At 34.8% G+C, this 16271-nt stretch overlaps 1 protein-coding gene across 5 annotated transcripts in view; it reads right to left on the reverse strand.

The window, feature by feature from the left end:
• Nucleotides 1-11591: 11591 nt before the first annotated feature.
• Nucleotides 11592-16271, reverse strand: part of LOC143246414 (60 kDa heat shock protein, mitochondrial-like) — a 28137-nt gene continuing 23457 nt past the window's right edge. For all 5 annotated transcript variants that reach the window (XM_076493084.1, XM_076493088.1, XM_076493087.1 and 2 more), the window contains 3 exons: nt 15594-15772; nt 14106-14223; nt 11592-11994 (listed from right to left, as the gene is read on the reverse strand). In XM_076493084.1, coding sequence (XP_076349199.1) covers nt 11729-11994; nt 14106-14223; nt 15594-15772 — 563 coding nt within the window. In that variant the 3' untranslated portion in view covers nt 11592-11728. The remainder of the gene's footprint in view (nt 11995-14105; nt 14224-15593; nt 15773-16271) is intronic.

Raw genomic sequence — 16271 nt, forward strand, 5'->3', positions numbered from 1 at the left:
CCGCAGGACAAAGGACTTTTTCAAGGTAAATAACGTGATTCTTTTGGACCATCCAGCGTGTTCGCCCGAACTGAGCCCCATTGAAAATGTTTGGGGTTAAATGGCAAGGGAAGTGGACTATAGAAATGGACGTCAATTCCAAACAGTGCATGATCTTCGTGAAGCCATCTTCACCACTTGGAATAACATTCCAGCCAGCCTTCTGCCAACACTTATATCGACCATGTCAAAGCAAACGTTTGCAGTTATTCGCAATGACAGCCGTGCAACTCACTACTGAGACCTCTTGCTGGACATTTCCTACATTGTTTAGGACTTCCTTTTGGTATGTTCACTAGCCTTAAGATTTTGACCAGCATCGTATATATATGCCAGTCATTATAAAAATATTTTCTGCCAATTTTCAACAATATCACGACCAGAATCCTGGGTAACATATTTTTAAATTGGTAAAAGCCAATCACAAAGTCAACAATTTTTAAAACAACTTCTGAGGAAAAGTCAGTTAGCTACATAGATCAGAAATAAAAGTATTCCAATTCTTAACTCAAACGAGCCGTTTTTACATATATATTTTTCCCTACAAGTGGGGTTTTCGACATCACTGATTCCTACACTCAGTTACACAACCTCCTTCAAATATGTGGTCAGCTATTGGTCAGTTACCTCTTTCTTTCTTTGTGAACCTGACGATGACCGAAGAAAGTCAAAACGTTGTTCGCTCCTCTGTATAAAAAGTTTTCTCAACCTAAACCAGCCGTTTTTACATATATATTTTTCTATACAAGTGGGTTTTCTCGTCATCACTGATTCAAATATATTGTTTGCTTTAAAGAAGTCAATCCTGTATAAGAAACTGATGGAAGTACCTAATTTTTACATGTCAATACATCAGAAAACTAAAACCTACAGCGGTTAGATGACATTGATTGATCAGCTGGGTACACTCACCTTTAAGTTACGGAGGCCTAAGTTCACTGGTTGTTTTGACATTTCCAACATGAAAGGAATATGCGACGCATGGGCGAAATGGTCAGGTCAAAGTTCGGGCACAGCTATTTATAGCTTATAATTTTTATTTCGAGGGAGGTCAATAAATTGGCAGTAAATTTGGCTGGAACTTGTAAGATATTATCAAGATTGCTGTCGAAATTATCGTTAAGCTAAAAGTGAAAATATTCTTTATAAGGCTAATTACAATAAAAATATACAAAATTATTTTAAATATAATATTCACAAGACTTAATGATATTAATTAAGAAGAAAAATGGAATAATTGTTCACCAAAGTTGTCCCCCCAATAAGACAACATTAAGTCTTTGGACTTACGATGCTAAAATCAGGGGTTCGATACTTCTAGATGGACACAGCCCCATGTAGATTTGCTATAATAAAACACACACCATTTAGGCTCACAAAGTTAATCCACACGCGAACCATGCGTTTTCTTTAAAACGTTAATGTATCAGAAATTTTGCACTTACAACATCGCAAACTGGTGAACTTATGAAAATTAACAAACAAAAATCTGTATTGCAGGCTCTAGCAGCCTTAGCACACACCTTACATTCTGAAGGAAGGTTTACCACCACGATAGTTTGAGCCCTTGGCAACAATCATCAGGTTATCTCTTTAGATTAGTTAGAAGTGTAAGATATCTAAAATATCAACCGAGCTGAATAGATAACTAACTCTTAACTCACACTGGTAAAGCACATTTTCATAATTAAAACTATTACATTCCCAAATATGGGATTGTCTTACAACTCTGAGACGCGGCTCGAAGATGAACGTGGTGTTTGAGAGGGTAAGAATGTGGTAGCAGCCTCTTTACTACTGATCATAGCTACGTGGCTTTAATACTCCAGTTCAGTTAGTGGAGTTGTCTTTAGCGAGCGAAGGGTCTCGGTTTCGATCTCAAGCTCGAATGATGCAAAAATTAAATTATTCTCCTCCATACCAGGAAAAAAACACACATAAATACATTCAGTAAATACCTAACCAACGAGAATTATGGTAAAAGTATTTGAATAATCTGGAAAGAAAAGCAACAACAATAGATCTGCTAAGCGAGCTTGTTACCAGGGGCGTAGATCCTGGGGGGATGGGTAGGATACACCCCCTCTTCATTTTAGGTGGGGGTATGGTGCATACAATCATCCACTCCCTACAGTTTGGTCTGTTGAATTGTTTTATTGCAACACAGGCCTACAAATTTGTGTTTGTTCTTGTGATTCTCGTGTTCTTTCCAATCGAATTACATAATTAGGCCTAGATGTAGGCTTTTTCAGTAGCCGAAATGTACATCTTTAATATAGGCGTACTTCTAAGCTTTTCGATCTAAGCGATAGTTCGTAAGTATCAGTCAGTAGGCCTAAGTATACATGCAAGTATCGTGGCAACAAGATTACTCTGTGACTGCATGTTTACAGCTTTCAGGTTCACGTAATCAGATATTACCAATTTGCAAATTGAACAGTCCACATAAGTGGTTCCAAAAATCATCCCCCCATCGGGTGTAAGAAATCTACGCCCCTGCTTGTTACTTTATATCCTAGAATAAACTAATAAAGTACCTAATTCTGGCAGTATTGTTCTGAAACTCTTATAAGTGTAGCAGTCATGTTTTTGTAACTTTGTAGTGTCATTTTTCAGTAAAATTAAGATGAATAAATTTAAAACAAAAGCTCTAGTGAACTCTTAACAAAATCTCCTTTTTTAGTGTAACTTTCAAAGAGAACTTACTAAATCTTAATTAAGCTCGACAGGGAACTGTTGGCGTGGCTTTGTGGTTAACATGACCGACTGTGGGTCTAAGGATCCGTGCTCTGCGTCCCTTTACCGCAAATTGTGCTCCGCACTTCAAAAGTGTAGGTGCATTATAAGAGTGACAGTAAAACATGAGAAAGATATATACAGAGATCATTTAAATGATACTGTTGTTCAATTATATAGTTGGATATGATTGACACAAAAATTTACCTAGTAGAACAAAGAGTTATTGTATTTAGACTAAAGTAAATAAGTGTTAAAACATGGAACGATTTTCAACCGTATAATTTGTAGCCAACATTTTTGTACAAAAATATTATGTTTCTGCATAATCGTATTTTTGTTGTCAAATGCGTTTTCGACAAAACTCTTGACAAAACGACGTAATAAAATAGATACTTCTTATAATTATAGTATCAAGAAGTTTAAAAATAATCTTTTCTATGCTATTACTCTTCTTCTTTTTCGCTTCTTGATAATATAAAGTTTTTTTTTTCTACTCCTCTCTAAAGTATTTAATTAACAAAGCATCGGGTCCACTACCACTGATAACGAAAATGGTGTAATATTTCATGTCCTTTATGGTAAACTCGTTCTTAGCGTGATATGCGTATTTTAATGTTAGGCCGTCGCGCTAAAATATGCTCGCCCTTTCAGTCGTGGGAGCGTTATACTATGACGGTCAATCCCACTATTCGTTGCTAAAAGAGTAGCCCAACAGTTGGCGGTGGGTGGTGATGATTAGCTGTCTTCCCTCTAGTCTTACACTGCTATATTAGGGACGGCTAGCACAGATAGCCCTCGAGTAGCTTTGTGCGAAATTCAAAACATACAAACAAACAAACTTTAATGTTAGGACTAATTGTCGATTTTAGGCGCCTGAACTGAGAAAATCGGACACTTTGAAAAAATTTAAGTAGGACGTTTTTCTAAGGAACCATCCGTTAATAATCAGATAATTCCAGGCCCAAAAAATTATAGTAATAATAATAATAATTGTGTTGAAATTTACTGAAGCTTTAGTACACATATAGTCCTCCAGTGTCACAGCGGAATACTTGCGGACTAACACCGCTAGAAACCAGCAGATAGCCCGATATGGCTTTTCTATTATAATACGCTCACACGCTTTGTTAAAAAAAAACATTCAGGAATAGTTCTCTAAAATGGTTTAGAGATTTCTTTCCTTGGTTGTAATTTCATTAGATACGAAGAAAATAATATTCATCTGAATAAAAGACACAAAGAGGAAGGCGATTTTGTTTCAGTGGTTAAAAAGTGAGTTAAAAAGATAGTCAAATTTGATATTTAAGTGGCATTGTTGATTATGAAATCGGCGGTTATAGTTTTAGTGAAAAGAGGCTTATGTTCATACAAGTTTTTCTTTCTTTCCAAATTCATTACCTTATAACTTCTACTTATCAAATCAATTTTAAAAGTATTTTAATGCAATAATATCACTACTATAGAATCACGTACCAGCTATTGGTACATTGTTAGTCAACTGGTACCGTATTGGCAAACACAAAATACCCATTACCTACAATGGGAAATGCACGCCATTAAGTTATTAGAATCCAAACTAATTTGGCTATTATGAGGTACACTTGTGATGGTGTCGTGCTGGGAAACATTTTGGAGTCACAATAGCTGATATCACATCCGCCCTACTTATCAAATGCATTCATATAATCAAGCAATTAAAAAACAGATTCGGATAACTGAGGTGAAATCGAATACAAAGTATTGGAAAAACGAAATTCACCAATAACTTTTTGTTTTGGAATAAACAGCAACTCTTCACGAAGCACAAAATGTCTATTAACTGATTAGATATTTGGAACTCTTATTAATCTATGTTTAACATCATGTTTTTCAATAATAGCGCAAAGCTACCAAAGGACTTTCTGCACTAATCGACGTAATTTAGAACTTATTTACTAGAGCGAAGGAAGTGAACCGAAGAACTAGCCACTAATTAGTTTTTTTTTTTTATGTTTTCTTACAGCAGAACCACATCGGGCTATTTGCTGAGTCCATTGGGAGGAATCGAACCCCTGATTTTAGCGTTGTAAATCCGTAGACTTACTGCTGTCCCAGGAAGAGACTTGTATGTTTGAATAGTAGGATTTGACCGTCACTCTTATAACTCAAAGACCAGTAAGTGCATAGAGCGATTTTTATTTTATTTTTGGCGGGATGTGAAAGACGTTTGATGTTGTTGTTTTGAATTAAGCATAAAGCTACATAATGGGCTATCTGTGCTCTGCCCACCACGGGTATCGAAACCCGGTTTTTAACGTTGTAAGTCCGCAGACATACCGCTGAGCCACTGGGGGGGGGCAAAAGACGTTTGAAGTGATACTAATTAAGAGAATTCATCTAATGTGTGTTAACTAAGTTTATACAAATTAAATATCTTAATTCAAACCGAAGAGGTTTTGATATTTAGGAGTTTCCCTGAAGACCAGTGTTACATCTGGAGTTCGATTCCCTGCGACTGACAGAGTGCAGATAGGCTATTCTGTAGTTTTGCATTAACACGATAACAAATTTAAAAGAATAAAAAAACAGATGCAGCAAAACAACGGTTTATTTGAACCAAGATTTCGCCGTCACAGTTTCGTGACGTTTCAAGAAACTGGGTAAAGTATTGTTTGTTTGTTTTTGACTTTCGTGCAAAGCTACACGAGGGCTATCTGCGCTATCCGGCTCTAATGTAGCAGTGTAAGACTAGAGGGAAGGCAGCTAGTCATCACCACCCACCGCCAACTGTTGGACTACTCTTTTACCAACGAATAGTAGGATTGACCGTATATTATAACGCACCACGTCTGAAAGGGCGAACATGTTTGGTGCGACGGGGATTCGAACTCGCGATCCTCAGATTACAACTCGAAAACCTTAACCCGCCTGGCCTGGGTAAAGTATGCAAACACATTCAAGTCGATAACACTCCACAACAATTTTTTTGAAAAGTTTTTGCTAATTGTGACAGGTACCTGATGGTTATGCACAAATATTGTTTTGGTTTTGCTTCATCACGTAGGAACTCTGAGAAATAGACAGTTAACTGTTAACCGGCAATAACGTATTTAATTGTGTTTATGTTTCTAATACGCTATTAAGTTCAACATAATTAAAAGTGTTTTGCTCCTTATTTTCGTTTGTATTCAATGTCCGGTGCATCACGTTGCAGTTCCCAACAGTAGTCAGCAAGCATTGACTCCAGTTGCCCTGATATCATTTTCCATTGTAGCAATGTCCTGACAAAACTGAAGATTTTGATGAAATGGTACATGATCAGCAGCCAAAAATCTATAAGGAACACTCAACAATGTTCAAGAAACAAAAACTTTGTTGTGCAGTTTAATGACGAAATATCGTCTTCAGAAAGTTTTTATTGTTTGTAGTTTAAGTAATAGGCTATTCTTCAGTTCATTAACTAAATTAGTGTTGCAATTCATATTTAAGACTAACAGTTGATTTTTAGTTTTACAAGACTTTAGAATTTTTTTGTTTGTTTGTTTTGAATTAAGCCCAAACTACACAATGAGATATCTGTGATCTGCCCACCACGGGTATCGAAACCCGGTTTTTAGTGTGTAAGTCCGCAGATATACCACTGTGCCACTGGGGGGGCCGAGACTTCAGAAATCTATGATAAACTGTTCACAAGGTTATTACAAAAGAATATTGCCGGTATCTCATTGTTAGTTTTTGAGTTTATACTTATATCTTAAAACTTTTGATTTTTTTTAAAAATAAATAAAGCATAACTTAAGCATCTTTACAACGTTACTTGTAAAAGAATAATATTTACTTGCTTTCGCAAATAAATCAGGTATTTAGAAATATTATATGTAGCCGATTGAACGAGGCATCCGTTTTCTTTCCACACTCGCAAATTATTTTTAGTGTGTGGCATAGTTCAGTACAGGACGATACCTGTTCACTGGGGTGTAACGGTTAAATGAATATCTTACATAGTACAGCTAATTAAATATTGCAAACTTCGTTCTCCCTACGTAAATATTTATGAGTTCACAATTTTGAAATTTTACGTGCGTGTTATGGAGGGATATACGTTATTATTTTTTGTTTTAAAATGTCAAACAAATGCCTATAGGATTAGTGGATTAATTAACTGTTAATTAGATTTCCAATGTGAGTGGTCTGAGGGCTATTTAAGCTGACATTCAGAATACGACCAATTCATTTCATACAGGTATAGTGACGTAAGATAAGCCACACATCGTCTGGTTGTTAAAAGCGCTCGATTCGCGATCTCGAATGTCTATCGTCGTAAACTGTTGTTGTTTGTTATTAGGCACAGAGATACACAAAGGGCTATTTATGCTCTACCCACTACGGGTATCTAAATACACTTGTAAGAGCCGGCTACCATGTCTTCACAGTCCGAGCACGCTAACTACTAGGCCACGCCTAGGGCATCAGAAACGTCACAGTGCTCGTTCGCTTTCCTTGAAAAGAGATACATAATACAGTTCTTGTGTTTGATGTTTCAGAAAATTATTCATTTAAAAAACATACTCTCTTGAATTCCCATTGATCCAACGTTTGTCACTTTTAAAAGGTAAGTTCCATATTAAATCCTGACTCGGTTCATAAAACATGTTACAAATCAATACCACGCATATCACCACTGCACTTTTTTTATTTCATTATTCAAATAAATATCGAGCATATGTACTTATCAATACTTTGCCGCATACGTTACCGAAATCATAGTTTACAAAACTGCATAACCAATTAGAACGTCTATCTCATTATATTCCACTTATTTCTAATATCAGAATAAAATTATTACTTTGCTTTCTTCAACATGGTGGTAGTTGAGTAATCGAAATTAACAACTCTTTCTCAGTGTTAACATCATAGTTATTGTTTGTTGATAAATATAAAGCTATACAGTAGGCCAGTGGTTCCCAACCTTTTTTATGCCCCACACCCCTAAAAATTTTAATATGTTCTCGCACCCCTCACAGTAATTATTTATTTAACAATAAAGGTGAAGGTGGCTAAAACAAATGTTATCTCGCAATCCTGGTTGGGAACCACTGCAGTAGGCTGTCTGTTCTTTTCCCATTACGGGTATCGAAACCCGGTTTTTAAAATTACAATAATCCCTCAGACTTATCGTTGAGTCATCAGGGGGAGATATAATTCCATCTAAACATTAAAAATGTCTAACGCTCGAGTGTAGTTTGGTTTTAAATTATCATTCATGTTCTAATGTGAAATATAAATTTGATTAATAATATGGTGAAAAAAACCACAAATTTAATTAACAATGAAATGTTAAATGTTGACCCAAAAATAAGTTTTTAATTTTTGTCATAGGAGTTTTTTTTTTCTCGTAAGACTATATTGCTGCTGCACTATTTTTAACTCCCCCACCTCAGGAAGAAAACATTGTATTTGAAAAAAGGAAAATAAAATTATAATCCCTCTCATACAAGGTCCAGATTTCATCTTAAGAATTCGATTAAAATATAAATCTATCACATAATTCAATAATTGATTATCTTATCTCGGGTTGATTAAACACAGATAAACTTTTATTTCTATCATATACATAGTAATATCCTACACACCTATTATACAGAAAAACTGTTAGCAGACCACAGCATTTTTATTACTGAAGCTGTTTCCTTATCCACACTAAATGAAAGTTATTGAGCTTCGAATAAGAAAGCCCAAAGTTTGAGCAGCAATGCTGCTACACACACTTTACATTTTAAACTGCAGATGCATTGGGAACTGGTTGTTTTCTTTCTGATCACTAGCTCAAATTTTGACAATTATACCTGAATTCTAGGAGGTTTTTTATCAAACTGTTTCATTTCATGTGTTCAAGATACCAATAAAGTTTAAAATATCAATAATTTCATTAATAAAATTAGTATTTACTAAAACAATAATCACTCAACAGCTGTCATTCAACAGCATACAAAATCGTGAAACAAAAACAAATCATATTAGTATGATGTACATCGTCAAACAGATTAAAACAACTAATAACTACAAACATTGTCTGCCAAACAGTTGAAAATTCAAAAAACTATTCTGCCAACCTTTCATCCAGACTTAAGGTTGTGTGGTGGTTAAGGCACTCATCTCACAAGACGTGAGAGTTCAGGATCTAAGCCTGTCATGAAGAATGCCAAGACCTGTCACTTTTTGTGACAAATTATCCAATCAAGGAGTGGGCTACTTTTTAATTGCATTCACATTTTATTAGGAACTGATCATAAAATTTGACCTCTTCTACCATAATCCAAGAATACTATCTCTTTCACTCATAGGGCTATTGATATTTACACCTGATAATTATAAGCAAACCTGTGAGCACTTGAAGTCATCCACTGAGAAAACATTAAAAAGCAGTAAAATATCTGTAGTGTTAAGTTCCAGTTCCATTCATACATCCTTGAAGATTAATAGTACCTTCAAAACAATTAGGCTATCTGGGAAAGTCACCAGTGATGTGACTCAATTTAAAAAACAGTCACACCAAAACAAAAATTCTCTACTGTAACAATATCATCTGATCAGATTTGTGATTTATTATATTAATACTGGATTAAAAGTATCACCCTAAATGTGGCCCTTGACAGTCAGATAAAAAAACAGACCTCTACAATGTCAGTCTGAAAATCAAATTGAAGTAACACCTCTCTTAAAGAGATATCAGGATGCTTAAAACTGTTTGGGGCCAGTGATAGGTTTGATGATGAAATTAATACAGAAATATATATGTAAATAGTATTTTCAATTTTCACATCTTCACTTCAAGATAAACAAATTTCTTCAATGAGTTATTCAAAATATCTTGTTTTTGACTGGATCCTGGATGAGTTGATGTTAATATAGATTCAATAAAATCTTATGAAATGTTTAATCCACACAATTTTTGACTAGCAGATTTATACTACTGAAGTAAAAACAAAAACAGCAAGAACTTAATAATTAAAATATAAAAAAAAAGTCCAGAGAAATGTTTAGAGTAAAACTTGGCTGTTTAAGGAATTAATTTACAACAAAAGTTTCTTGAATATAATGTTATAAAAATTCTAAGGGTTAAGATCCAGTCAAAACAGTATCAATACATTAGAATTGTTATGATGTAATAAAAACATGTTTTTGTAACTACTACAATGAAAGAAAAATAAACAAAGCTGTCTTCATTCTTATGTTTATTTCACCTTTTCTAATTAAAATTTTGAACAAATTTCAAAAGTGATTATAACAAACTACCTTCTTAAGCCTACTTCAATATGTGTGTTATTCAAATCAAAAGATAGTTAATTCTTTCTATAGTTTTCTCAAGTAGTATAAAAAGTATCTTACAAGTTTAACAATTGCACATTTATCCAAATAGCAAATATGTGAGAGCCTAATATTTTATTTCTTTCAAAACACAACAAGAACTTTTACAAACATAACATTTTCAGACAGAAGGTATATAGCTGGGATTCTTTATGTATGTGAGCCAGGGGTAGAAATATTCTAAATTTTCAGCAGGACAGATGTCCTACTGGACAGTGAAACTTGCCGGACATTTGAAATTTTAGCAGGACACCTCAAAATTGTTACCGGATATTACCGAAAACAAGAAATCAACTACAGACAATTATTAAATAAAACAGAATCATTTTATTTATGGCACTGAAACATCATTTCAAAGCAAGTGGCAACAAGCCTTGTATCCATGAAAAATGACACATCAATCAAACTCGTAGATTTAGTCATCCAGCACTAAGACATCAGCTGATGTAGACTCAGTATCTCTATTGTCTCTATGTGTGTGCGTTCTATGTAAATTCACATATTGTCTGGTTTTTTTTTACTGTCCTTCCACCAGGATTCTACAGACTTGCACAGTAATTCTGTGCTTGCAAGATCACAGGTCTTATTCTTAGCTAATTTTATTGTCATCAAGTCATTAAGAGAATCATTTATTAGTTTGAACTGCCAGTCATCTTTAATAACTGCCATCTGGGAAAATCCACATTCTGGTTCAGCAGATGACACAGAAATCACCCGCATGAGGCATACCAAGGCCAACACTATTGATCCAGGGAAAGGTTTACCATCCTCAACAGTAATTTGACTTAACATGTGGGCCCACAATTCACTTGCACTGCTAGCCAGGGACTCATCTGATTTGGCAAGTCTTGTGGCTTTGAGCAGTGTCTCATGTAGGTCAGCTTGGCAAATATCAGCTGCAATGTTGAAACCATTAGCTTCTAGCAGAGCACCAAAGTGGTCCAATAGTGTCTGGAGTTCATTATGGCCATAAGATGACAATGCTTCCTTGCTTTTAAGCCAGTTGCTCAGTTCAAAAATTTGAAAGGCACCAATAAAATCCTTATCAAATTCTTCAAATCTCTCATTCAGATATGTGACAATTTTACCTATGAAGATGGCAGTTTCTTCAGCCACGGATTGAGCAACTGTCTCTTTTGTGGGACTTTTTGAGCCTCTGGCCCCTGTCTGACCACTAATAGTAATTATCTTTCCTCTAAGTAACCACTTGCCAGTTTGTTCACATGTTGTGAGCTCTTTGACAATTTTCTGGGATCTCTCAACATGATTCAGATTCCCCAGCTTCTCTTTGCAAACAGCGAGTTTGTCAGAAACAATGTTCACAGTAGCAGAATTGTCTTGAGTTTTGAGACTAAGAGATGTCAAAACAGGCAGAACTGCCAAGAGTATGTCCATGTACAGGATGAATTTAAGGCTTGTCAAAGTACTGTATAATCCTGCAGCTTTCTGTCCACATTCCCCTTTGTCAAGCAGCTTTACTTGATACAAATGCTCCACTGAAGCTGGCCAGTTATGAGAAACTGACTCCAGAGCACACTCTTTGTAGACCACCCACTGGGTTCCTGTCCCTTTTGTTGGCTTTACTAGCTTCGTTGAGGCCAGCCTAGTTCTGTGGCAAATTGTCATAAAACTTCCATAGGTTTTCTAAAAAGGTTTGGATACTATCAAGGTAAGGGATGTCCTTGATGGTCTTCTTACTTGCAAGTTCCAATCTGTGACTAACACAGTGGATCCCTATCAAATAAGGTTTTTGCACCTTCAATCTGTTGACAAGTCCTTTATTTGTGCCAAAACTGACAGCTGCCCCATCAGCTGTCAGGCATACAATTGATTCAAGCCAGTCGGGAAACTTGCCATATATGGACAATGCTGCAAGTAGAAAAAATTAGTACCCAATATTAGTTACCTTCTGTAAAAAAAAAAAGAAAAAAGAAGAAGAAGTAAATTCGTACTTTGGAAAATTCAGTTGCTCCATTATCTATTATGCTAGTTGTGTTAGGTTAAGCTCCAATTCTGTCAGTGGTAAATTCATGGTTCTTCTTGGTTTAAATCAATTGAAAAATGCTCGAGTTTTCACTGATGTATATTAATAATGGAATAACTATGTAAACCTGAATTAAAACACAATGTACATGAAATATTGTCCATTTAATTTTTCTTTATTAGGAATTCAGGATAAATCCAGAAAATTCTCATCCCAGGTAATTAAGAAACCTTTACCTGAACTAAGTGCCTGTAGCAAGTGTTCAGAATCAACCTTCTTAACTGACTGCAGAGACAGGAAGTGGGTTACTGGGTAACAGTCAGTGTCCAAGTACCTTACATAGACTATCTCCTGCTCAATGTTGGCAGTGTCTGTTGAGCCGTCAGTCATTATGCCAAAGAATAATGAGGTGTGCAGACGAGATCTGACATTAATTTTAATTGTTTCTGCAACATACTTTGTAAAGATAACTGCTTGTTTGTCATTGGCATAATGTTCTGTTAAGTTCATACCAAAGTTGTGCTCCTGCAGCAACAGAAGCTCTTGAAAATTGCTGAATGGTTTGGCATTCAAAGCCATATAAAGGGCAGTCCTGAACAGCACAAGCAAATGATCTTTCTCAGTCTGGTTAAGTTTGCTCAATTCTTTCATCACGGGAGTTAAATCAGGTGTTTATTTTGCTGTCTTAGCTTGACAAGTTAGACTGTGAGCACGACTGTTTTCATGCTCCTTAACAGCACTTGCTCTCAGGTTGGAAGATCCTGTTATGAAGGTGTTCTTCTGCCTTCCACTACTTTGGTCATATAAGCAAACCATCAGTCCCGTAGCGTTATTATACTCTAGCCATGGTCGGCCTCTATTCCATTCATCCTGGAAATGACAAGTAAGCTTAGCGCCAGTACTAGCAGTAACAGTTTTTCTCTAACACTTGGGCTTGGGTTTTGGGTTTTCACCCGGGGTTCCATAGTATTGTCTTCTGATTCATTAGTCTTGCTCGTGAAGCCCAACTGAAATAGATCATGAGACTTTCCCGTTTTTTTACTATCAGATGCCATGGTCAGATCGTCATGAATGTTTGGCAGTCATGTGACTATCCAGGACGGCACGGATAAGGCGACCTAAAAAGCGCATTTTGTGAGTGTTCATGACCGTTGTTTAAAATTTGCTTTTTTTTGTCTTAAATTGAATCTTAAATTTTGCAAGTTATTTTCCACTCATTATAGAATATACTTTTAAGCAAAATCTTTGGGCTGTGCATACACAGCTTTTGCCTCACTTATTTTGAGGGGACGATGTATTTGTGTCCGATATGTTAGAATGTCCGGAGATAGATGAGAAAGTGCTGGTCAAACTGGATTTTTTAGCGGACATGTCCGGCTTTAAATAGAAAATTCCGAACCCTGTGAGCAGTTATACTTTGAAAGAAACAAATAGTTTAAAAACAAACAGGGAAACATATCATATGTGTTACAATGAAGGGTAAAACAACAACAACAAACGTTTTTTTTTTGTTGTCTAAAAGAAAACATTGACAGAGAATATTTGTTTTTCAAGTAAGGAATACCATAAAAATTTAAACTACTTAAAAATGGCAGCTATCTTCGGGATAACTGCTGCTAGTGTAAAATAAATAAATTAAAACCACACTTTTTTAAGCCTTTTCATATTGTATAAAAGTAACACATAATAAAAACATAAAAAACATTATTTAACTATATGGCATGATAGAAACCCTAAATCCATGAAAATGAAAACATAACTTATTATGACTGAAAGATGATTTAAATGCTTTTCCACTCATTCATTATCTCAGGAGACATTTCATTCCTTCCTTTGATGCTGGTTGTTTTGTGTTTTTTTATATTCTGCAATAAACTAATCTTTTTTATCCATCTATTAAAATGAATTGTATCAATCACTAAAAGTGGTTTTCTTTCTAATGATATGGCACATTTACAAGAAGTTACAATCCTTTACATATCGAAATCTCCCGTACCACTCATTCCTCCTATGGGCCCACTCTTTTCTACCTTTGGATGCTCAACTATTACAGCTTCAGCTGTTGTGAGAAGAGATGCAATTCCTGCAGTATCAAGAAGTGCTGTTCTTACAACCTGATAAATGTAAAAAAAAACAAAATAAATCACGCTTCAAATCAAATAGAACAGTTAACATAGAAGTAAATATATCAAAAATGCTATTTTGATAAAATAAGTAAAATCCAGTACCATAAAAAAAGTACTTTAATGTGTAGCACAATGTCTTTAAGGTAAAATATTGGCTCACCATTTTAATACGATTAGAAATTGTTACAAAAATGGCACAAACATTGTGAGACAATGAACAATATTATCCTTAGCAAAATAGTAGCAAAAACATTGTTATTATATAAGAACAAATCTATTAAAGTAGTGTTACACCCTTTTCAAAAACATTGTTATTATATAAGAACAAATCTATTAAAGTAGTGTTACACCCTTTTCAAAAACATGCCTATCTATTTGTTACAATGATTAAATTACACCCTCTTTCTTATACACACAGAGTTACAAATTCAGTTTTCTAATTATTTTTTGATGAAACTTTTATTGAGTGTAAATTGCAATAGTTAAATTTCAAAGTAATTAAAAATAATGACAGCTTTTCATATGAGTGATTTTAGCCTTGAAATTTGTTAACATGATAGTTAATTTATGAGAATAGTACTTTTAAATGCAATCTTAGTTTAAGGCATCCACTTGTATCTTTATATCTTGTGACTTGATGTGTAGTTTTTAGTCATAAATGAAGAATGAATTGAAAAGTATAACTTTTCAAATGGTACAAAAACATTTCAAAGTTGTTGTTTGCAGATGTACATGCAAAACTGTCACTCTTTCCATAATACTCATTGGCCCAAATTACAGTTTGTTTGTTTGTTTTTTTTAATTTCGCACAAAGCTACTCGAAGGCTATCTGTGCTAGCCGTCCCTAATTTAGCAGTGTAAGACTAGAGGGAAGGCAGCTAGTCATCACCACCCACCGCCAACTCTTGGGCTACTCTTTTACCAACGAATAGTGGGATTGACCATCACATTATAATGCCCCCATGGCTGAAAGGGCGAGCATGTTTAACACAATGGGGATGCGAACCCACGACCCTCAGATTACGAGTTGCATGCCTTAACACGTTTGGCCATGCTGGGCCCCCAAATTACAGATCACAGATCATGAAGTTTTGGTGGCAACAGAGGTGTACTCCATGGATTCATAGACTGACATGCTAACCACTAAGATCCACTTGCCAAGTTTTAAGATAAACATGTTGTGAGCCTAAACAGGTTTAATCAGTATTCCATTATTCAATAAATATACAACACTGATGATGACTTATTACTTTCCTCGTGTAAAAGATTTTGTTTTTTTTAAAGGTATTTTTCTCCTGAAAACTGGAAATATCTGAGTTCTTTAAGTTCACATTGTGGAAAAACAATCTGAGTTGTACCTTAGTGGGATCAATAATTCCTGCTTCTTTCATGTTGACACATCTGTTATTAAGAACATTATATCCCACTTCTAGTTCTGAATCTATAACCTTCTGAACTTCTACTGAAGAATCTATTCCAGCATTTTCTGCAATCTGCTTCCAAGGCATCTTTAAGGTTTTCTTGACAATATGAATGCCTGTAAACAATAAATATACCTAAGATAGAATACATGTTAATTTTATACCTCATCTTTATCTTCACAAGTAAATAACAAGTAACTTGGTTTTGTAATAGGTAACATCAAGCCTATGTGTTGCTACCATATCAGTAAGATATAAAATACCTTTTAAATATAAGAATTTGAAATGAAGGAAAAACAAAAATGACACTAAAAATTAATTTCAAGATTTCTTGTCAAATTTCCAATACAATATAAACCAACAAATCAATTGTGTAGTGGAATTGAATATGATTCATTTTGTAGTGTTAAAACAATGTAGGAAGTCTGTGTCCTATTTAATCTTTTCTGCACTGGTCAATGGTTATGTCAGCACATTTATTGACTTGTATTCAAAATTTTACTGAACTACTATTTTATTAATTTATCTATTTAAGTTTGGTATCAAACTGTAAATTATAATTCAAATTTTCATATTATATATTATTTAATTTCTTAATTTAAAAGTAAATATTAA

This window comes from Tachypleus tridentatus, chromosome 3, assembly GCF_004210375.1.
Source record: "Tachypleus tridentatus isolate NWPU-2018 chromosome 3, ASM421037v1, whole genome shotgun sequence".
Taxonomy (NCBI): Eukaryota; Metazoa; Arthropoda; class Merostomata; order Xiphosura; family Limulidae; genus Tachypleus; species Tachypleus tridentatus.